This window comes from Zingiber officinale, chromosome 2A (assembly GCF_018446385.1).
Source record: "Zingiber officinale cultivar Zhangliang chromosome 2A, Zo_v1.1, whole genome shotgun sequence".
Classification (NCBI taxonomy): Eukaryota; Viridiplantae; Streptophyta; class Magnoliopsida; order Zingiberales; family Zingiberaceae; genus Zingiber; species Zingiber officinale.
The window spans coordinates 14519209-14540699 of NC_055988.1; the positions used below are offsets into that span (position 1 = coordinate 14519209).

Sequence of the window (21491 nt, forward strand, 5' to 3'; positions counted from 1 at the left end):
CAACCCTATTACCCTTTTATACAGTAATAACACTATTTATTTTTCCTAATTAATTTTTCTAACAAAACAAGATAAATTTATCAAAAAAAAAACTTAATTTACTCTTTCAAAAAAAAAATTAATAAAGGAAAAAAACACTAAACTTTCATTTCAATACAGTTAGGAATGCTGGAAGATATTTGGAACAGAGACTCCTTGGATGCCAATATATCCTTCAACTGCTTCCTGCTGGTGCACCTTCTCAACATTTTCAATCCCCTATACTTAAATTCCTCCATCTTCTCTGATTCGAGAGAAACTCTTCAAATATCCTTTGTGACATCACTATTTGTAAGTTAATGAGCTCCGATCCCGTCGAGCCACGGAGCAACTTTTCGTCGTTTCTTGCAGTTTACAGTTTAGGGTTTAGGGTTTACCAATACGCGTAGAATCTGCTCGTATGTCAAACTTGGTCTCGTAGTTATTGCAGTTCTTCAGCAACTCTGTCAAAATCGCTGTCGATGATTGATAGTTCAGATTGAAGTCGAGTTTGAAGGTCATGGGATACTTCATGTGAAGCGGAAAAACAGATTTAACAATTCCGTTTTCGGCTGCTAATATCTGTCAGTCAATCGAAGCAAAGTATATTATATATCAAAGAGAGTACTGTGCATGAAAATTAAGAAGGTCAGCTTGATGGATCGATCGGATCGATTCTCACGTTTGGAGTTTTGCTGGAATTCAGCATGAGACAAGCGGCTCCTCTATGAATCGAAGTTTTGAAAAGCTTCCTCAATGTACCTGGAGGATCTTCCCGCGGCCAGAGGGCAAAAACTAACGACGCGTTTTGAACCTTGGGCGCTTCGATGCGCAGCGTGGTGACGACGTCGACGATGAGCGACTCGAGCTGTGGGGCGCGGACGTCGATGGTGATGGTGGGGTGAAGCATGTAGAGCTGGATCAGGATTAAATGCTTGATGGAGGCGGAGTGGATGCTTAGTCCGCCAATGCAGTAATCGAGCGTCAACGCAGTGCAACCGATGAGTTGCAGAGTCTCGAGGAATGGGCAGGAGGCGAGGAGGTTGCGCAGGAATTGCTCGTCAAGGACGCTGAATTCCATTTTGAGGGACGTGAGGAGGGCGCAGCCCAAGGGCAAGAGGGGTAGGCGATCAGGGTATTTCGACGCCCGGATGCAGTCCAAGGAGAGGCTCCTCAGCGATTTGATGCCGAAGAAGCTGCAGTTTTTCCTTACGCTGGCATACTTCGAATACTCCCCTCCCGTGTCGGATACTTGGAGGATGAGGTCCTGCACACCCGACTCGACGAGGCCCTCGACGAGCAGCTGTTCGAGGCGTTTGGATAAACAGAAGAATTCGTGTAAGACGACTCGGCATTGGTGGATTAGGGCACGGGGGAAGGTGAACTTGTGGGTGATGATAACGCCGCCTGGGAGGCGCTCGACGTCGAGGCGGAAGGTGTCGAGTCGGGGGATGGAGGGGAGGAGGCCGTTGAAGCGGGTGCAGACGGCGGAGAGGGCGACGCGCTGCTTGATGGGGAGGAAGGAGAGGATAGAGATGAGTACGTCGTCGTGGAGGGAAGTGAGATGGTCCTCCACCTTGGTTTCCTGTTCACATCGGCACTTGTAGTAGTTCGTCGTCATCAGGCGAGCAAAGGCGTCAGGATCAAATTGTCTCTGCCGGACCGGCCGGTGATATAAATAAACGCTGTGGCGGTTCAAGGTTTAGGGTTTATGAGTAATTAAGGAATAAATCTTTTATTTATTTTGTTTACTTCTATTACAATGTTAATTAACTAACAATTAGAGTAAATAATCGCATGATATCAATACTATATATATATATATAATTTTTTTTTAATTTTTGAATTAAAAAATAATTAAAACATTTTTTAAAATTTTATTTCTAGGATTCATGTTTTTCAATTGAGTTATAATTTGTAAGTTTTTTTTTAAAAAAAGATTTTACCTCTAAGGTTTAGATTTTCCAATTGAGTTATAGTATTTAGTAAAAAAAATTAAAAATGAAATAAATTTAAATATTTATGGAGTATTGTAATATGTTTAAAGGGTATATTCATGGATTAGAAATATTGATTTTTTTAATTAAAAAAAAAGAAAAAGGAAAAAAGAAATATAATATATATATATATAGTTTTGTTATCTGCACACTTATCTATAGGCAATCCTTGAGCATTTAATGATTTTTAAAATTTTCATTTCTTTTAATCTAAACCCTAAGAGAAAAAATAACATTGAGCATTTAATGATAATGACTTTTAAAATTTTCATTTCTTTTAATCTAAACCCTAAAAAAAAATAACATGTACTCATGGGTTATCCATAGATAAATGTGCGAGGTAACTTTGTATATACATGGATTGTCCACAAATAAATGCGTAGGATAATAAAATTATATATATAATATTGCTTTACATATTCATTTATGGCTAATAAATGAGCACATAATGTTGTTATTATTATTATTTTTTTAAGGATGTAGGATTTAAAATTTAGTTAAAAGGAATTAATTTTTTGTTAGGTACAGAAGTAACCAAACTCTATAAAAATTAATAAGTAGCATTCAATTTATGGAGGTATTTCTTATTAATTTTCTATCTATAAATTAAATAATAAAAAAAATTATATATTTTTAATCTATTTTATTTATTAAAATATTATTTAAAAAATGCATTACCGTTTGGAGTTGTGACGTCTCGTCAACCATTAGACAGCAGGTGTCTCGAGAAAAATTTCAAATGTCGGTGCTATAAATATAACCTCGCCCCTCCCCTTTCTGCCATCGTTCCTCCTTCTCGTCGTTCTCTTCCTCGCCTCCAGTAGATCGGATCTGCGATCGACGCTCACTGCAACTTGGATCACGCCAAGAGCAACTAGATGAAGCTAAAGATCAACAAAGCCTGCGATTTGAGCTCCATCTCCGTGCTTCCTCCCAGGTTTGCAGGCCTTTTTCTCTTTATTCATTCCTCATCTCGATTTCATTGTTCTTTTTGAGCTCTTCGTCGATGTTTGACAGGAGATCGTGGGGAATGAGCTCCGTAGGCGACGGACTTGGGATGAACCAGCCGTCCCAGATCCGATCCCAATCGCAGCAATCGTTCTCCCAGGGCCTATCTCTGTCTCAGCTTTCCCAGAGCTCGCTCGAGGAAGCTCTAATCACCGATTCGGTATTGGCATTCATTTCTGCTTCGAAACGTAATCGATTTTTCCCTGGATTGTAATACCTCGTTACTCCTTTGGTTCGCGGTTAGGTTAGAACGACCAAACTTACTAGTTTTTGGTAATTGAGGTGAGAAATTTGTGGTAGATATATATTTATAAGTTTAGATCTCCATTATGTTTTGATACCCTATCAGTTTCTTATCAATGTAGTAGCGTGATGTGAGTTCGCTTCCAATTTCTGGATTTCGAAAGGGTTATTCAGTTTTTATTTGGTGGTGAACATTGTAGATTATTTGAAGCAAAGAAATCATATCATACTTCTTGCTTCAGACATGGAATAGGCATGAAATTAGGTCCATAGCTAACATTTAATGAGTAGCGTTAACGGGATTTTTGGGAGTTCGAAAGGCAACTAGGCAAGTTAACAGGTATGACTAATATTACGGGTGATATACAGAGAAAAAGTACTTGCACTTTCCATCTAACGATAACTACATTTAGGTTGCATAATTCTGAACTCGGCACGTTTCTAACTCATGATTCTTAGGTTAATTAATCATATAATTGGTTTCCTATATTGCCAAATAAGCCAGTATAAAACCTGTTGAAAGTGGACATAATTCTGTTCTAGCATATATTGATACATTACACATAAATTGTTATCTGTAAATTATTAGGAAATATGACATTCGACATATAACCTGTATATCTTTACTTTGGCTAGCTTTAGTTGAAACCTCATCGAGTTATCCAAGAACAAAAGTTGAGATCTCAAGGGACACCGTATTCCTTGTTGTCCATTGTGTACTTCTAGTGATTTTTTTTTTTCTTTAGGACTCAGAATTTAGTTATGACAAAGTAAAGATATTTGAAGTGTCCATGCTGAGATTATGCGTATGCTATCGTTGGCTCAATGTTTTTGAATAAGGACATAAATATGATTCCAATGAAATTAATTCAACCACTTGAGTAGAACTAGTATCTCTTTCATCAATAAGTAGAACTTTTGTAGCTCAAAATTTTTTGTTCTAGCCTTTTGATTCATCATCTCTCATACATATTCTCCTCCGTGAGCCTTGTTATATAATTCATATACTCTTGTCTTAAGATAAAGACCTAATATTAAATTTTTGATACATGTGATAGAGATTTGGTTCACAAGAGAAAGATAAATCATCGAGGATCTCCACATTGGCTCCAATTGCATCTATGAGGGATGAATCTCAGCTACAAATCCTAAGTACATCTAGGAACGTTTTGCCACGATCATGGACTGCTTCCTCTTTGGCAGATAGTAAATGTATGTAAGTTTTATCAATAGTCAAGGGATTTCCTTTATTTCTCTTTCTTCTAGATATCCAGGCAAAATCAAAATAACTTGGGCAATTGAGCGAGCTGGAGATAAGAAATCTTCAGTTCTATAAAGTAGTAGCTGGATTATATCATATAATATTAGCCCTCAGGATTTCTTTTCCTTATATTATGTCCATCTCAGGTAACTACACAAGAATATCTTAAGTCTTATTTCTCAACAGTTCAGGTTACTGAAGAACTTGAACACAAACTGCGGCTCATTGAAAGCTCAATAAGCAGGGTTGGAATGATTGTGGACTCTGTCCAAAGTGATGTTATGCAAGTAAACAGAGCTGTAAAAGAGTTGTCACTAGACAGTAAGCATCTTAGTAAATTGTTTATAATCTCTAAGACATATAGAACAGTTGTTCTGCTTAGCATTGTGGTAAAATAAAAATAAAAAATCCTCATGACACCAGCTTCATAAAGGTTTTTGTATCATGAACACAATAACTGTATTAGCATTGTTCTCTTCAGTGGGAGGCATAAGGCAAAAGATTGACCTTCTAGAAAACTCCATGCAACAACTGGTAAGTTGAGAAGGCCATGTTGTGTTTAGTTGCTCTTCCTGGGGCTACTTAATCAATAAGCTAGCCTGAAACACTTGACAGCCGAAGTGGGAAGACGGTATCAAAGCTTTAATTGGTGGAAGTCTCAAATCCATTTCAGATCAGCTTGCTAACAACTCCAATCCCAGCAAAATAAATGAGATTGCTACAGCAGTTACAGCTTTGCACGAACAGATTGGTGCACGTTTGGAAAAACTTGAGCATGAAGTTTCTCTGTCCTTTTCAATAAAGAAGGTAGTTATTTTTCATCTCTTATTTCACTTACATAATGATGCTTTTGCTGTATGGATATGAGTTCAATCTGGATACCAGCCCACATCTTTTTGTGGAAATTCTTCACTTTCTAGTTACAAGATGAAAATTTTAATTGTTTCCATGATTGCATACTCATATTTGTGTCGTATTTTTTCTTAAATACCATGTAGGTTAGAGAGAATGGTACTAATTCTTCAGACATCCAGGATTCAATTATAGTCCGCTCACCTGGGGTTTGTTTTCTTTTGAAACTATTATTCATGAACAAAGAATTTACTACCTTGTGTCTGGCATTTGATTTAGTATCTCTTGTGCAGAGTAGAGATCATTTGGATAGAAAGCAGTCTTTGAAGAGCAATTTAACAATCAAACAAATGTATGCCAGTCATCCTATCATGCTTATATCCCATTTAATTTACTGTTATAAGTCTAAATTTTATTAGTAAGAAACATGAGCAATTCTGATAGAAATGGATACATTTTTGATGGTGTCAATCTCAGTTTCATATAAGATTTTGAGTTGGCCCATCGTGAGTTCTGTAAAACCCCATAGAAATGGTATTTCTAGTTCTCCAGATTTCATGCATTTTAAGAAGTCAAATTCTGAGGTTTTCAACAAGTGTGGTGACATCAGTTTCACCAGCAAAGAAAGAATCGATTCTCTTAGACTAGTTATGACCTATGTATGGTGTCTGGTATCTGAGTAACACGATTGTCTTTCAAACAGAACCATTTATTAGCTTCCTTTTGCGATTTATTGGAACACCTTCTGTATATCTTCTTGGTTAGTTTCTCTTCGGATGCTAGTTGATACCTAGGTAATTCTCTCCCCGTCTTACCTCCTTTGTAATATTTCAAATGTTTTAAAATGAAATCATTTCAGAACACCTGCTGCAAAAGAGTCAAATTCTGAAGAGTTGCTATTTTTTGCTGGAGTTGAAAATACTTGCAAATAATTTGGCTTAGCAGATATACTCTCTGGTCCAACAATCGTTCAATTGTCTCTAACTTTATACCATTTGGAATGTTCTGAAAGAACTTATTACAATTTCAGTTATATTTTCGTACTGTAATTCCTAGAAATTTGTTGAATGTTCACGTGATCATATACATATATAATGTTAACACAACTTTTACTGATACCAGTACTGTCACACCATCAATGAGTACAAAGCCGAAGTCTCCACTTGTGAAGAGTGAAGAAGGCAAACCAAACTTGGTTAAGTTCAAGATAGCTGAACCAAAGCATCTTCTTTCACATAGACATGAAATCCATCATAGACAAAAGGTGGTTTCAGTACTTGCTTTCTTTTGCAGAAACTAAAACATATCTCTGTACACATGCGTGCTTCAGCCCAGTCTGAAATCACGAGTTCATTATTGTGTCTCTACTCCTAGATATGTACACAAACATCCAAAGTTGCAACTTGCATGGTTCTTAAGTGAAAAGCAATAATCAATGTATGGAAACTCTCAGCTAATCATTACCTTAGTAACAGCATTTGCATGTTGATGCAGAATGAAAATCCAAGAATAATCATTGACTCAGATGACGAGAGTGATGTGGGTCTTTCTTGCCTTATGCCAGAGAAAAAAACAGGTAATTTGTCGCTTCCAAATCTTCTACAAAACATATGCACGATATGTGAATGAGAAATTTGACCTTTCTTTCTTCATATTGGCTAAAACCAGTTCGAGAGAACTTTTAATGTTTTGTTTTCTAAGGTTTTAGGCTCTTGCACACAATTACATCAATCTTTTCTTTGCTATGCAATCAATATCTTGAACCAATATCTTTTGTGTTGTTGGTTGGCAAAGAAGACAAACAATGAGATACATTTTCTCATCACCATGATCGCTGAACCAAAGCATCTTATTTAAAAAGCCTAACAGCTTATAGGGGAGAACATATATTCTGAGCAATTCAGTTCCCTGCCACAAATGCCTAAGCATACACATATGCAGCTAGCTAGATTGCTCATCAAAAACATGGCCATCTAATCCCACATATTAAAGCTAACCACATACAAGGGCATGCATATGCTATAGCTTCCGTCTTGTAAAATTTAGATATTTTGTTATAGTTGGACTGACATAATTTCTTATAATTGCTTTATCTTTATCAGTATTTCAACCCTTGGAAAGCAAAATGATTCACTAGAAAACTTCTAATCTATTTCAGTTAAGGAATGTGATTTTGGGAAGGATGTTCATATAGAGACTCTAAGAATTCTAAGGAAAGCAAGGAAGAGAAGAAGAACACAGAATTTAATAACTGTAGATTGAGGTAAGGAAGCATGCCCATGCTTTTGGAATCAAGGTGCTCTAACCATAGAGATCTCAAAGAAAGTATTGTAAATTTGTGTTGCAATAGAACGTTAAATGAGGAATCAATTAGAATACTTTCTTACGTAGCACTGATCTTGCAAATACTCTTCCTATTAGCTAAAGTCATCTCTCAATATTGTGGTCCAAGTTTGGTGAAAATTTTTTGGCACTTCTTCAAAGCCTTCTATAGTCAAACAGCATATCTATATTCTAAAGACAAACATTATTGTCCACAGAAATAGATGTATACTTGTAATTCATTTTAGGTTGCATTCAATGTTTTACCTTTTCATCATCAAATAGCCATATTTTTTAATCTCTATTGATCTAATTTTAATTATAATGCTCCAAAACAAATAGTTAATAAGGAAAAAAAATCATTTTACTCAATCCTTACTTGCCCAAGTTTCTTTATTTAATTTAATAAATTATTAAACTTTATTTATTCAATTGAATACTTGATTTGTTTAGCTCCACTTAATTTTATAAATTCTTGAGGAAAAATGTAAAGCTTTGAATTAGAAAGAATCCAACGGGATTGGTTTGTCGCCATGAAAGTGTAGGAAGATGGTTTCCTATCGGGGCCCACCGTAACGTGACTCACGTGCCCGCGTGTCTGAGGGCGGCTCCAACTGAAGCAAGCACACTTCCACACGACACCCCTTGCCACCCGGCTGCCTGCGCGTCACACACGTGTCACGGGTTATTTAGGTACTTTTATCTGATTTCTCGGTCTGATCCGCTCCATCCGGTGCGATGTTCCTTCGGCACATCGTAATTAAACCGACCCCGGGTCAATCCCCGCGTCACATGCATCGAAGTAAGAGACGGGGTCCGTACGTCGAATCGGATCCGGTTACGGCAGAGGCTTCCGCTGGTGCAGTGAGGCACCCGCATCTTACAATGCGAATAGGTCGTTGCCGCCTCGATGATGTAGGCGGGGACGGAAGCAATCGTGGCGTGTGCTGAGATTAATTTTAAACTGTGGTTTGTGCTGGTTCGGGTAGGAAGTCTTGTTCCAGTAGGAGACAATGTTGCCGGAGGGGGCCGTGTAGGGTCTCGCAGCGGCAGCACCATTACACGTGAGGAAGTAATTAAAAAAAAAACCCTATCTTTCTTCCTCAGAGCCGCCCGTTTCCACTACCTGCTCCTCGTTGGCCTTCTCTGGTTTCGGTTTACGGATCAAATCGATTTCTCTCTGGTTTTAAGGGCTCTTTGATCGGAGTTCTGCTGCTGCTGCTGCTGCTGCTGCGGGGGTAAACAGCGGATCGGATTGATTTTGCTGGAAATCTAGGAATTGTTTTTCCTCTTCTGAGGTTCGTCTTTCAACGGCTAAGGCGTCTTCTACGCGTGCCGGTGAGCTCGTGCTTCTTCCAGTACTTCACAAGCACGGAGAGGAAATCTCTGCTGTGTCGGATTGATTTTACTGGAAAGTAAGGAGTGTTTTTGAGGGTCGTCTAACAAGGGCTAAGGCGTCTTCTTCGCGTGTCGTGGAGCTCGTACTTCCTCCAGTACTTCGCAAGCGTCGAGAGGAAAATTTCTTGTCGAATGATCACGACCGATCTGTTGAGGTTGAGTCCATCGATTTCTTTGCCCGTGTGTTCTTCAAATTTTTCGGCGTTTTTGGTGGTTGAATTTATTTCTGTCTCAGTCGTTTCGTTCTTTTTTTCATTCTCTTTTTGAAGGATTATGGGTGGAACTTAAACGTCGGTCTGAATCTATGGTTGACTGTCGTAATTTTGGCGCTTAGAGCAAAATAAGCTAAGCAGGTTGGTAAGTTCGAAGAATTCCAGACATGTCCGTCCAAGACGCTTCAGATCTATAATATTCAAGAGCTACTAGCACCAAAAGGCGTTGCTTTTCTTGACCCGGGCGAAGGCTCACATTGAAGGCCGCACGCGCGCGCACACACACAAAAGATGGTTTCTTTTGGTTTCTGAAGGCGGTGGCCGAGATAGGCTTCGAATTTCGAAGTAGGCTACTTTGCTAAAGATTTTTAGGTAGGCTAGATGCTGAACTGGAATTAATGTTCTGATGAATGTGCTTTTATGAGTATTTATGCAGTCTTGAATAGTGAAGGCTTGACAGAAGAAGAGATCCTATCTTCGTGGTTCTTCTTCCATTACAATTCGTTCCTTGGTGGGGAAAGCTTTTACAGTGATGGGGTAGTGAAACCGGGAGCAGTGGTTTTTGGTGCATTTATTTGAAGTTCATTTCTTATCTGCTAGTGCTGTTGGGGAGAGGGTTTGGCGTGTTCTCATGGCGGTGGTGCATGCGAATATATCACCAGGTTTCGGTTAGTTTTCAGCAGCTTGTTCATTTTTTCTTCTTCTAATTTTTTTGTAATATCTTATAAAATACAATGATTACCCTCAAAAACTAAGATCAAAATCCTCCGTGCTTGTTTTTTTCAGTTCTTATAATTCGGCTAGCTTGTTTTATTTCATTTTTCCTCTTTTTTTTTGTATTTGTATTATTTTTTTCCCAGGGTTCTGTGATATGATTTATCATGAAATTGGTGTTTGCTAACTTTCTTGCTTGATGAAGCTAAAATCTCCATGCCTTTTGATGTGGATACTTGAGTTGGATCTGATAGTCTTTACACTTACCTTTGTTCTATGTTTTTTTAACTTTCTTAGGATAGGGTGTTTACTTGTTCTCAGTTGCATTTCTTAGATGCTATACTGTTAAGGCTCCAAGATTCATGCAGTTCTTTTGATCAAACTTGTCCTTTCATGTACCGTGGCCACAGGAAGTATTTCTTTTCCTTATAAATGCTGTGTTCTTTATAAGAAGACCGATAATTAGTTGTATTGGACTCATGGAGTGGTTTTACGAGTACTATAATCTCTGGGCTGCAATGACTTTGTACGTTCTTTTTTATTCTTCAGGGACTTCTGGTGATGTATTATATAAGGAATTATGGCATGCATGTGCTGGGCCCTTGGCTACCTTGCCTCGTGAAGGGGAACGGGCTTATTACTTTCCTCAAGGTCACATGGAACAGGTTCATGCTATGATTTTAATTCTTCTGTTGTACTTGGCTTTTGAATTTGACATTTCTTGCTGCAAGTGATATGATACTTTTAAGTAAAAAGGTTGTTGATAAGCATTTCGGCCTCAAGTGATTGTTTCCTTTGTTATAGCTGGAGGCATCAACAAACCAAGAGCTAGATCAGCATGTGCCTGTGTTCAATTTACCCTCAAAGATCTTATGTAAGGTGGTCAATGTTGTTCTTCAAGTAAGTTTTCTCTTGTTTAATAAATATTTGTCCATGCTAAATTATGTTGATGCTCTTAGTAATTTTTTTTAGCAATTCTAACGATGCTTCATTTGCACAATTTTGCAATATAGGCTGAACAAGATACAGATGAAGTTTTTGCACAGATTACCCTTTTTCCCGAGTCAAATGTGAGTTTTTCTCAATTGAGTTTAATTATATGGATCATCCATTCAACTAAAAAGCAACAATATGCTCTTTTTGTACATAAAGAAAGAGGTTTTGAAGCTATAACTAAAGCTTTAGTTTCTTTGTGGTGAATCCATGAGCATTGTGCAACCCAGTGAAAAATTTTGATATTTCTATACTAACTTGTTTTTCCCTATTCTAATGTTTCTACCTTGAGCAAGAGAAGATTATGTTTCCTAAGATTTTTTTCTTCTTGCAATTTGATTATTCTTTGTTACTAATATCAATATACTTTCCTTAATGGTATTTCTTTTGTTAATGTCCAACTCCTGTTTATCTTTCAGCCTGGTGAGGTCACTACTCCAGATCCTCCTATACCTGAGCCTGAAAGCTGCAAAGTTCACTCCTTCTGTAAGACATTAACTGCCTCTGACACAAGCACCCATGGAGGTTTCTCAGTTCTCAGAAGGCATGCAGATGAATGCCTTCCTCCACTGGTTGGTTGCTATTACATCTTACTCGTATGCCTTTTGTCTAGTCAAATAAGATAGAATGTCAACTGTCAGGCAGATTGATTAACTAGCAAGCTTATTGTCAGATAATTATAACCTTTTCGTTAAATCCTTCTTCCGTTTCATAGGATATGTCTCAGGATCCACCTTGGCAAGAACTAGTTGCTAAAGATCTTCATGGAAATGAGTGGAAATTTCGTCACATCTTTCGAGGTTTACTTTTTCTTTTATAAATTCTACACTTAAGTCCTGTTTTTTCTTTATTGTAAAAAAAATACATACTATGATTTTCGGGTTATTTTTTTAATAAATTAGACTTTGCCTGCCAAGAAAATTTAAATGAATGAACTAATTTTGCTTTAATGAAATCCAATAATATGATTGGTTCTCTTTTTTAAGAAAATTCCCGAAGGGGAAGGTGCCCTTGAGTTTCTTTATCTTCAATGGGCACCATACTTTCTAATTACCCAAAAGATGCTCATACTCAAAGAAAATACCTCAAATACCCTTTTATCTTCCTCCTCTCATTCTCTCTGCTTTTACTAACGTCTCCAATTTAAACCATCCAAATTACCATCTCCAACGCAATCTAACTCTAGCTTCCTCACCAATAGCAAAAAAATGAGACTGCATTTGACTCATTCATCTACTTTGGAATGGCAGTTAGATCTTGGTTGAGCCTTTACCACACACCATCGTCTCCCCTTCTCGCCTCCTTGCCTTGTCATCTTTTGCCTCTGGGAACACGAGCAGCATCCCAGTGTCTTGCTCTTCCTTTGAGGTCAACGCTCAGCCAATGCCTAAGCATCAATTGTGGAAGGACAAAGTAGGTTGTCCCACACAAATCCACTTGTTGGCTCTCACCGTCAGCACAAACTCATTCAACTTTATCTCATTTACATCGCACATGACAAAATGCATAGAGTCGTTCCCCAGAGCGTCTGCAGCTGTTACTGGCCTTGTGTGCCCTCGGAGCCATCCATCAATAGCATCACCTTTGCTGTCACCAATGCTATGTCCTTGCGTGAACTATGGGCATCATTGCTGCTGATTGAGGAAGAAGAAGAAGAAATGTCGACAAATTGGTGATCCTTTTGCTCCATGAAATTTGAATTTTGAAATTGTTGATACCTTACTGATTCTCATCATTGTGGTTCTGCACGAGGCATCTCAACTTCGTGTAGGGAGAGCTCTGGGGATTGGTGGAATGGTCAGCTCTGGAGCCTGGGTGCCTTTTGGGAATTTCCCCCTTTTTTTTGGGTTTTGCTTTGCAATGAGGTTCTTGATTTCCTAATTTGTGCACTGAAGTTCTTAGCATGTATTTCCTTCTCTTCTAGGTCAGCCTAGGCGCCACTTACTGACAACAGGTTGGAGTGTATTTGTCAGCTCAAAGCGATTGGTAGCTGGCGATGCTTTTATATTTTTAAGGTTGGTAAATTGTGAGGTCAATTGGTTATGTTCATTTCTTTTATGACAAAATTTAGTATTTTGATTTTCCTAGATGAATTATCATTTTACACATTCATGCCAGAGGGGAAAATAATGAACTGCGTGTAGGCGTGAGAAGGCTAATGAGACATCTAAACAACATGCCATCATCTGTCATATCCAGCCATAGCATGCATCTTGGAGTTCTTGCTACTGCATCCCATGCCATTACTACTGGAACCCTTTTTTCTGTATTCTACAGGCCAAGGTAAATTACTTGTTTGTTTTCGTTTTCCGAAAAACATTTCTAGTTTGATGCTGTTGTCATGCCATATCTCACTATTTTGGAGTGAACACTCGATCACAATATGCCAGTGTAACAAATATTTGAAATTCACCAATGATCATTCTTGTTAAGTTTGAACTTATTGCGTGGAGTCTTTTTCTTTAATATTCCTCAGCCTCTAGCTTGTTATGCGTTTTTCTGCTAATTTCCAATGCATTTGAGCTGACCCACTTATCATAAACGTCTATTGTTACAATGGCTAATAAAGATGAGTATAATGCTTCAGAGCAAGCCGTTCTGAATTTGTTATAAGCCTGAACAAGTATCTTGAGGTTATGAATCGCAAAATGACTACTGGAATGAGGTTCAAGATGAGATTTGAAGGTGATGAGGCTCCGGACAGAAGGTACTCTAGAAGTATTTGTAACTGAAATTTCAGTTTTCTCCTTCAACTAATCATAACTGGATGTTGATTCAGAGTCAGTGGAACTATTGTCGGTGTAACTGAGAAGGCATCTTCTCAATGGGAAGATTCAGAGTGGAGATCCTTGAAGGTAAAATTTCCTGCCGAGTCTGAATGATAGAAGCATAATGCCAACTTAAATTTTTCTGAAGTGCAAAACATCTTACTTTATGAGTTGCACTATGATCCTTTAAATGGTTATAAATTCAAGTAAAATAATATGATGTTTAAATTTTCTGACTAGGTGCAATGGGATGAGCCTTCAACTGTTACTCTTCCAAACAGGGTTTGTCCTTGGGAATTGGAGCCACTTGTAGCCCCTACTCCAACCTCCCAACCCATCCAGAGAATAAAACGGCCACGGCCACCATGTTCACCTGTTATCTCCCCAGACCTTTCTTCTGCCTCTGGTATGAATTATATATATCTATACCTTGGTCCCTTTGTTTAACTGAGTCAAATATTTGTTGTTGCCTTATTTTATATTATTATGCATGAGAGATCTCTGATGGATATCTCTCTGAATGCTTTGAATTCCAATTTTGTTTCTCAGTATTCTATCTTATTGAGAATAATTTTATATTATTTATTCTGAACTGTAAGCAGAGTCTGAAGTCCGCATGGATATTCTGAATGTTTGAAATTCCATTAAGCTACACATAATTCTCTCAGCTCGAGAGAGATTTTATATTATTTATTTTGACCTCGACTGAAGGACTTGAGTCATCTATTCATTCTTAAAGCTTTGAAATTCAACTAGGCTAGAATGAATTGTATTGTTTATTCTGATCTCTTCTATGATCTTGGGTCCTTGAGTATTTCTTCTCAATATTTCGAAATTCAATTATGCTAGATGGCCAGATGATATGTTGCTTGGGTGAGGATGCTTGCTATGTATTTGTTTTGACTATAGGGATCGTACTTACGGATCAAGTACTGCTAGTGATTAGAGTATTCGTTTGAGTTCTATAGTTAATAATACAACAATTCTCGGCTGAATGATACAAGTTATATAGTTATGCTTGTCTGATTCCCTGTTAAAATCATTAGTAATTACTTAAACCTGTTCTTTCAGATATTTTTTAGCTGTCATGATCATGGTTACACGCAGGTGCTTGGAAATCTCCATCGCAAACAACCCAAATGTTCTCTTTCTCTGGATCTCAAAGAGTTCCCGAGCACATTACGCCGCCTAAACCACTTTCTGTGCTCTCAGCAGCATCCAATGCTTGTTCTATTGAATTCGCAACAAAAATTTCTCCTCCACCTGTTGCCGACTGCCAAGTGGGCTGGCCAGTCACACCAGAAACCCAAAATGAAGCCCTTTCAGTAAGCATCAACAAAGAATCATGTGATAAAAGGCATGAAGCTAGCAAAGGCTGCAGGCTATTTGGAATTCAGCTTACTGAAGGTCGCCGCCCAGTACAAGAAACACTGTCTGTTCCTACGATTAGAGGAATTGGTGTGGACCGACCAGTTCCCTCTTTGGAAGTGGATTCAGAGCAACAATCACAACCAACTGCCACCAATGAGGCTGAAAAGTCCTGCTTGAGGTTATCTCGGGAGCGGCGAAACCAGCAACTCAGGAGCTGCACCAAGGTAACGGAATGTTGTTCCTCCTTTTCAATTGATGTCTTATCTTGATCTATTACAAATTTTCCGTCTGATGGATTACTTTTCTGTGTAGGTTCACATGCAAGGAATGGCAGTTGGGAGGGCAGTGGACTTAACCAGATTATGCGGATATCTTGAGCTTCTCCAGAAGCTAGAAGACATGTTTAATATCAAAGAAGAGCTTACTACTGCACTCACGAAGTGGGTGGTTCTCTACACAGATGATGAGAACATGATGACAGTCGGCAACGACCCATGGCCGTAAGGCTCCCCAATCCTCACAATCTTTTAAGAATCATATCTAAATATATATTCATTATAGGTGCACTTATCAACCAACATCTACTTGCAGTGAGTTCTGCAGGATGGTGAGGAAGATGTACATCTACACGCACGAAGAGGCCAAGCAACGACTCTCTCCCAAGAGGAAACACCCTGTTCTTGCAGTAGTGAAGCATGCTTCTTTGCTTGGCACTGACACAGATGCCGATCAGAACTACCTTGCAGATGAGGGTGCAGACGAGGGCAACGCCGGTGTTGCTGCCTAGAATTGATGACTTTCTACTCACCAAATAGGAACATTCTCCCAAGCTGTTTTTGTTTGTTTTTTGGTTGAATGCGGTTACTAGTAGGTGCAATCAATGTGGTAATAGTTTGTATTTTTGTTGTTTTCTTCTTTGTGTTAGATGTGAAGCCGAAGTGTATTAAATGCCTGAGCCATGCTTGTCATGGACTAGGATCGAGTGATAAGCTTGTCAGGTTGTGGAGTTTTTTTTTGTCACCTTAATAAATGGAACGTCTTTCTGTATCTGGAATAGATGATTGATGAAATGCTTAACGTTTGATCATGACTACTGAATTGTATTCATCTTCTGGCAATTGTTTATGAATGATAAAGTTTATACAAAAAGACGTTTCAGTTTATCTGCTTCAGTGGCTGATTAAAAATCGTATCTTTTTCTCATTTGCGAGGCAAGAATGCAGGAAGAAAGAAGCTGGCCTGTGCTGCTCCACTAGCTTTGAGCTCGAGCGAAGGCGGACGAGGAAGGCGAGCATCTCGAAACTGCCAGCGCTGGATCCGTCGTCGATGGCGAGGAAGGTGCAGCCGTCGCGCATGAGAAAACCGACCGTATTGTTGGCCTCAGTGTGGGAGTGCCAGAAGTGGTGGCATTTGGCCAAGGGGAGCCAATGGAGGGCGAGTGCTTGAAAGTCCTGGCTGCCGCCGCTGTAGGAGCGGACGAGGTCGTTGTCCTTGGAGATGCCAAAGAAGGCGATATTTCCCGGCGGAGGGGATTTTGGATCCATTGCCATTGGGAGCACCGTCGATGGATCTCGGAGTGGAATGCTGCCCGGCGGAGGGGATTTCGGCCTCCAACACCATTGGGAGCTCATCGGAGGGTCTCGGAATGGAAAGGAGGCGATCGCGGGCAGATTGAGATCCTTGGAAGGGAGGGGGGATTATGGATTTACGGGAAGGCAAGGAAGACGAGGGAAGAAGGATGCCCTCGAGGATCCCGTTGTTCGTGTTGGAGGTACTCACAAGCTCAAGCTCAAGCTCATGGCCTGGACGCAGGCTCGTGGTTTTTTTTTTTTTTTTTTGAACTGTTGATCTTCTTCACAGTTCATCTCCAGGTAAATAGATGTTTGGCGTGCAACTCTGTAGCCTACGAGGAAGCCAAAAGCACCCGCCGTCCACAATATAAAATGCAGTCAGTCACAGCGCCGCCCACGCAACCTTAATCATCCCTTCAAGGAGGTCACTAAACAATCGCAGAGCCACAGCTCCACCACCAACTACTAAAAAGTAAGATTAATGTCTGCGGAACTGGAAAGGTGGCCATGTGATGCTCCATCTCCCTCCTGTTCGCCCCATTACCAAGACGTAGTCGTTTTGCAGAGAGAGAAGCACTAGGCAGGGATGCTGGAGGAAACCGAGTACTATGACATTCTCGGTGTCAGTCCGGCAGCTTCGGAGGAGGAGATCCGCAAAGCTTACTATCTAAAGGTGGTTCTTTTAATCATGTTTTTTTTTGTCATTGTGTTAATATTGCAGTTTGCACAGCGTGAAGTCAATTCTATGAGTTTCCTGGCTTTAATTGATTCAGGCAAGGCAAGTTCATCCCGACAAGAATCCAAATGATCCGAAAGCCTCAGAAAAATTTCAGGCGAGTTCGGCTCGTTTTGTTTTGTGGTATCATAGAGAAATTAATTTAGGTGATTTTTTTTCAACTTTAGTAATGGTATTGGAAGCTTGTTGAGTTGTTGATTCTATATTTTGGACAGACACTTGGGGAAGCCTACCAGGTGCTGAGTGATCCAGTGCAGAGAAAAGCTTATGATGGTTTTGGTAAAGAAAGTGTTTCCAGGTGAGCAATTTTATTCTTCACAGATCCATAGCCTTTTTAAGTTTTAGAAATAGTCATGTCACACAACTGGAGAAGGTTAAGATGTTTTTCTCAAGCAGAAACCATAGCAAAATTTAATTTTCAGAACCTTCATTAAAATCCACATCTAGAAGATTGGTTAGTACTCATATTGACAAAGTGCTTGCCATGGATTTGAAGGTCTCAAGCACTGTTCTGGTGGAATCAATCAAATAAAATGTCAGAGTGTAGACTCTAAACTTTGTGATTAATCAGTCTGAAAGTCTAACTATGCCTTGGTAGCTGAATTCTTTTGGTTCCCCTAATGGATGTGCCACTATACCAAAAAATTCTCAAATTGCTTATGGATATCTGCTACATTACTTTGAATATGTTCTCAGTCAGATATTATCCCTGCAAAATTCTTTTTCTCAGATTTAATATTGCATGAGTATTAATTTTCTAATTTAATGTTCTTGTTAGAGATCTAAAACTTAAAGGAAAATCTACAAAATTGTAGTTAGGCGTGCCATGTTATATGGAGCTGAATGTTGGGCTATGACTTGAGCATATGAGCAGAAATTGAAAGTTACAGAGATGAGGATGTTAAGATGGATGTCTGAACATACGAGAATGGACAGAATAAAAAATAAGAGCATTAGAAAGAAAGTCGGAATTATATTTATTGAGAGAAAACTCCGATAGACACAGACAATGTGAAATTATGACAAACACACATATCAAATGAGGATGAGGAAGACACAAAAAAGACTTGGTTAGTAACAATAAAATAAGATAAAATTTATTTAAGTATTGATGGTGATATAGTAGGGGATAGAGTCTAATGATATAAAAGGATCAATATAGCTGACCCCATCTAGTGAGATAAAGTTTGATTGTTGTTGTTGTAATGTTCTTGTTAGAGATGACTGTCATAGCCGGATTTCTATTTTGGTGCTTGTATTATCCACAGTTTCCTCTACTCTATATACTCTTCTAGTTTTACGAGAAATACTGAGGGACGCTAATGTTTTTCTCTCTTATTCAGTAGTTGTTGACTAATGGCTTATCTGTTATTTTAATATTAATTATTTTTCTATAAACCTCCAAATCATTTATGTTATGATCACTTCATTTTGATAGTTTTTTCTCCTAATCAAACTTTCAGGGAAAATATGTTAGATGGCACTGCCATATTTACCCTTCTTTTTGGAAGTGAACTTTTTGAAAATTACATAGGACACCTTGCAGTGGCCTCAATGGCATCATCTGAATTAACCAGTGAAAATGACAGTCCAGAGAAACTTCAAGATAGATTGAAGGTACGTGCAAAAGAAGAATTTCATCTGTTTATAGTCATGATGATTAAATTATGATTTCCGTACTTATCACATTTGTTTATGTTTCATAGCCTCGGATCTTTGCAACATATTAGATGAATGAAGAACACATCTTTTATTATGCCGAATTAAGTTGGAAAAGTATAATCTCAATTGTAGAAACTGATTTCTTTTCAGAGAAGGCAGAAGGAGACGTCAGTATGTGCTCTTATTGTTGAGGCGCTATTAACTTACTCTGTTGCCTTTTTTTCCTGAGAAATTTTTCAAGGCTTGATCCCTTCTAAAAGGACGGCCTATGCAAAAACTGCCCATTTGATTCATTTTGTAAAACGTTCTCCAACATTCTTCGTGTTTTTGTAAAGAACTGTTTTGATTTTGAATGATATTAAGGCATTCCGTGTGCTCATTACTGATAATTCTTTTACACATCTTTGTTATATTCACAACTGTCGTTTTCCTCTTTATTATCATGCAGGCTGTGCAAAGAGAAAGAGAGGAGAAACTCGCTAGGTTCTTGAAAGATTTTCTCAATCAATATGTTTCTGGTGATCAAGAAGGATTCTTCCATCGTGCAGAGTCTGAAGCGAAGAGGCTTACCAACACAGGTTAGTGTCTGCCTACTGTTTCGATAGATCTATAACTTGATGTGCTAAAATTTGGCAAATTGCATCTCTGGCTCATTGCATCAATGATACACCTTGCATGAAACATCCTTTAGTTGGAAGCACATTTCGTGAATATTTGTAGATGAAAGTGTAACTAAACTTCTCAGATTTGGGAGGATGGTTGCTATCTACCTTTCAAGAGCCAAAATTCTCTTTCCTCTAGATCATGTAGCTTGAATTCATCATATATATGTTTCTTGATATTCTACCTTTTTCTTCATAATATCCAATTGCAGCCTTTGGAGTAGAGATTCTACAGACAATTGGTTATGTGTATAGAAGACAGGCTGCCAAAGAGTTAGGCAAGAAGGTCATGTATCTCGGCATGCCATTTTTGGCTGAATGGGTGAGACACAAGGGGCATTTGTGGAAATCACAAATATCGGCAGCTAAAGGTCTCGAGTTGTTCTTCTCTCATCGTTGTTCATTTTGAAGATACTTCATTCATACAAGTAACTTGACCATTAAACACTGGAATAGGTGCTTTTCAGTTGCTGCAAATTCAAGAAGATCTATGCAGGCAACTCAACAAAGATGGTACAATTACAGACAAAGATGTCGAATATCATACGAGGATAAACAAGGATCTTATGGTAGATTCATTGTGGAAACTTAATGTTGTCGATATCGAAATGACACTTGTACATGTGTGCCAAATGGTATGTTACAGATTATGGATAGCTATTACAGGAATGTGTGCTAAGCTCCAGGTCACATTTAAACTATTGTATAGTTTATCCGCAATGGACAAAATCCATTGTCTGTATTGTAGCAAAAAAAAACATTCTTGAGTGTCTGTTTACCATGCTGTCAAAAAAATTCATTTGATTTTACACTACCATCGAATACAGCCGCAAATCTTCTCAAATAAATCATCAACTCTGAACATAAGTTCTGTATTGTCCCTCATAGTGTCTTACTGCTCAAAGACTTTTATCTTACATCGGTTGAAATATTTGTAGGTTTTGCAAGAAATCAATGTCAAGGAGGAATCAAAGTCTCGCATGGTAGCTTTAAAGATTCTTGGAAAGATTTTCCAGGTGAATAACCACTCTAGCTTACTGTCGCTTTTTCGATGCATTTGCAATCTAAAATTAGTATTCCTTGGGTTACTGTCTCCGCTTGTTAAGGAGCGGAATTGTTTCCTTTTTGTGTGGTGTTCAGGGTTGCCCTTTGAAGAAGGAAAAGTATGCCTTGCCTGCTCCTGCCGCAAAAGAAAAAATAGTTCAAGATGATGATGACACTAATTCAGACTCAACTAGTTCAGTTGATGATTCTCCGAGGCGGCTTCCATATCGAACGCCATTTCTTATTCAGGTAGGTCTCATTTAAATCAAATGAAGATAACCTACAAGAAGATGACCTTAGTTCTTTGTCAAATATTGTCCTCGATCGATCTGAGAATAAACACAACCCGCAAAAGCTAACCTCTTTGTGGTTTCAGGGCATTGGAAGATTCTTTAGATGCATTTGTAACCCTGCATATGATGTGGATGGTGATCATGAGCCACCAAGTAAGTGATGCTGAGGTGAGTTCTATGCTGATTCCGACGACTTCAGAGCTCGAAGAATCGAAGGTGGATGCGGCGAAGTTCAGTCGTCGTCGTGTATAGAGATCAGTAAATTTTAGCACCATTTGTGTGCAAATGCAGTTTAAACACTTAAATAGTCTTCATGGTTTGATTTAAATTTCCAATGCGTAAATCGAACAGATCTATGAATTAACA

At 38.6% G+C, this 21491-nt stretch overlaps 3 protein-coding genes across 3 annotated transcripts; all 3 read left to right on the forward strand.

Moving 5' to 3' along the window:
* The first annotated feature begins 3608 nt into the window (after positions 1-3608).
* Positions 3609-7859, forward strand: LOC122043558 (putative recombination initiation defects 3). Its single transcript, XM_042604179.1, has 12 exons — positions 3609-3642; positions 3903-3961; positions 4013-4072; positions 4325-4478; positions 4714-4848; positions 5009-5061; positions 5143-5334; positions 5526-5588; positions 5673-5731; positions 6502-6643; positions 6874-6955; positions 7538-7859. The coding sequence occupies exons 1-12, from the start codon at positions 3609-3611 to the stop codon at positions 7639-7641; spliced, it is 1137 nt and encodes a 378-aa protein (XP_042460113.1). The 3' UTR covers positions 7642-7859.
* Positions 7860-8687: 828 nt separating this feature from the next.
* On the forward strand, positions 8688-16244 carry LOC122040787 (auxin response factor 7-like). Its single transcript, XM_042600224.1, has 16 exons — positions 8688-9254; positions 9369-9656; positions 9748-9979; positions 10575-10690; positions 10830-10925; positions 11039-11095; positions 11438-11590; positions 11734-11818; positions 12943-13033; positions 13137-13301; positions 13606-13725; positions 13798-13873; positions 14027-14192; positions 14894-15381; positions 15470-15657; positions 15749-16244. The coding sequence occupies exons 3-16, from the start codon at positions 9943-9945 to the stop codon at positions 15942-15944; spliced, it is 2034 nt and encodes a 677-aa protein (XP_042456158.1). The 5' UTR covers positions 8688-9254; positions 9369-9656; positions 9748-9942; the 3' UTR covers positions 15945-16244.
* Positions 16245-16388: 144 nt separating this feature from the next.
* On the forward strand, positions 16389-21491 carry LOC122040798 (chaperone protein dnaJ 10-like). Its single transcript, XM_042600240.1, has 12 exons — positions 16389-16928; positions 17029-17200; positions 17294-17401; positions 17502-17561; positions 17680-17762; positions 18928-19081; positions 19575-19704; positions 20001-20159; positions 20245-20423; positions 20727-20804; positions 20929-21081; positions 21209-21491. The coding sequence occupies exons 3-12, from the start codon at positions 17315-17317 to the stop codon at positions 21284-21286; spliced, it is 1161 nt and encodes a 386-aa protein (XP_042456174.1). The 5' UTR covers positions 16389-16928; positions 17029-17200; positions 17294-17314; the 3' UTR covers positions 21287-21491.

Excerpts from the sequence above, each read along its gene's own strand:
- LOC122040787 (XM_042600224.1), top strand. The coding sequence starts at position 9,943 with ATGGCGGTGGTGCATGCGAATATATCACCAGGTTTCG. Across the intron at positions 11,096-11,437 it reads CCCTTTTTCCCGAGTCAAAT|CCTGGTGAGGTCACTACTCC; the intron begins GTGAGTTTTTCT and ends TTTATCTTTCAG. Across the intron at positions 11,819-12,942 it reads ATTTCGTCACATCTTTCGAG|GTCAGCCTAGGCGCCACTTA; the intron begins GTTTACTTTTTC and ends CTTCTCTTCTAG.
- LOC122040798 (XM_042600240.1), top strand. The coding sequence starts at position 17,315 with ATGCTGGAGGAAACCGAGTACTATGACATTCTCGGTGTCAGTCCGGCA. Across the intron at positions 17,763-18,927 it reads GGTAAAGAAAGTGTTTCCAG|GGAAAATATGTTAGATGGCA; the intron begins GTGAGCAATTTT and ends TCAAACTTTCAG. Across the intron at positions 20,424-20,726 it reads TTGTACATGTGTGCCAAATG|GTTTTGCAAGAAATCAATGT; the intron begins GTATGTTACAGA and ends AAATATTTGTAG.
- LOC122043558 (XM_042604179.1), top strand. The coding sequence starts at position 3,609 with ATGACTAATATTACGGGTGATATACAGAGAAAAA. Across the intron at positions 5,732-6,501 it reads AATTTAACAATCAAACAAAT|TACTGTCACACCATCAATGA; the intron begins GTATGCCAGTCA and ends TACTGATACCAG. Across the intron at positions 6,956-7,537 it reads TATGCCAGAGAAAAAAACAG|TTAAGGAATGTGATTTTGGG; the intron begins GTAATTTGTCGC and ends AATCTATTTCAG.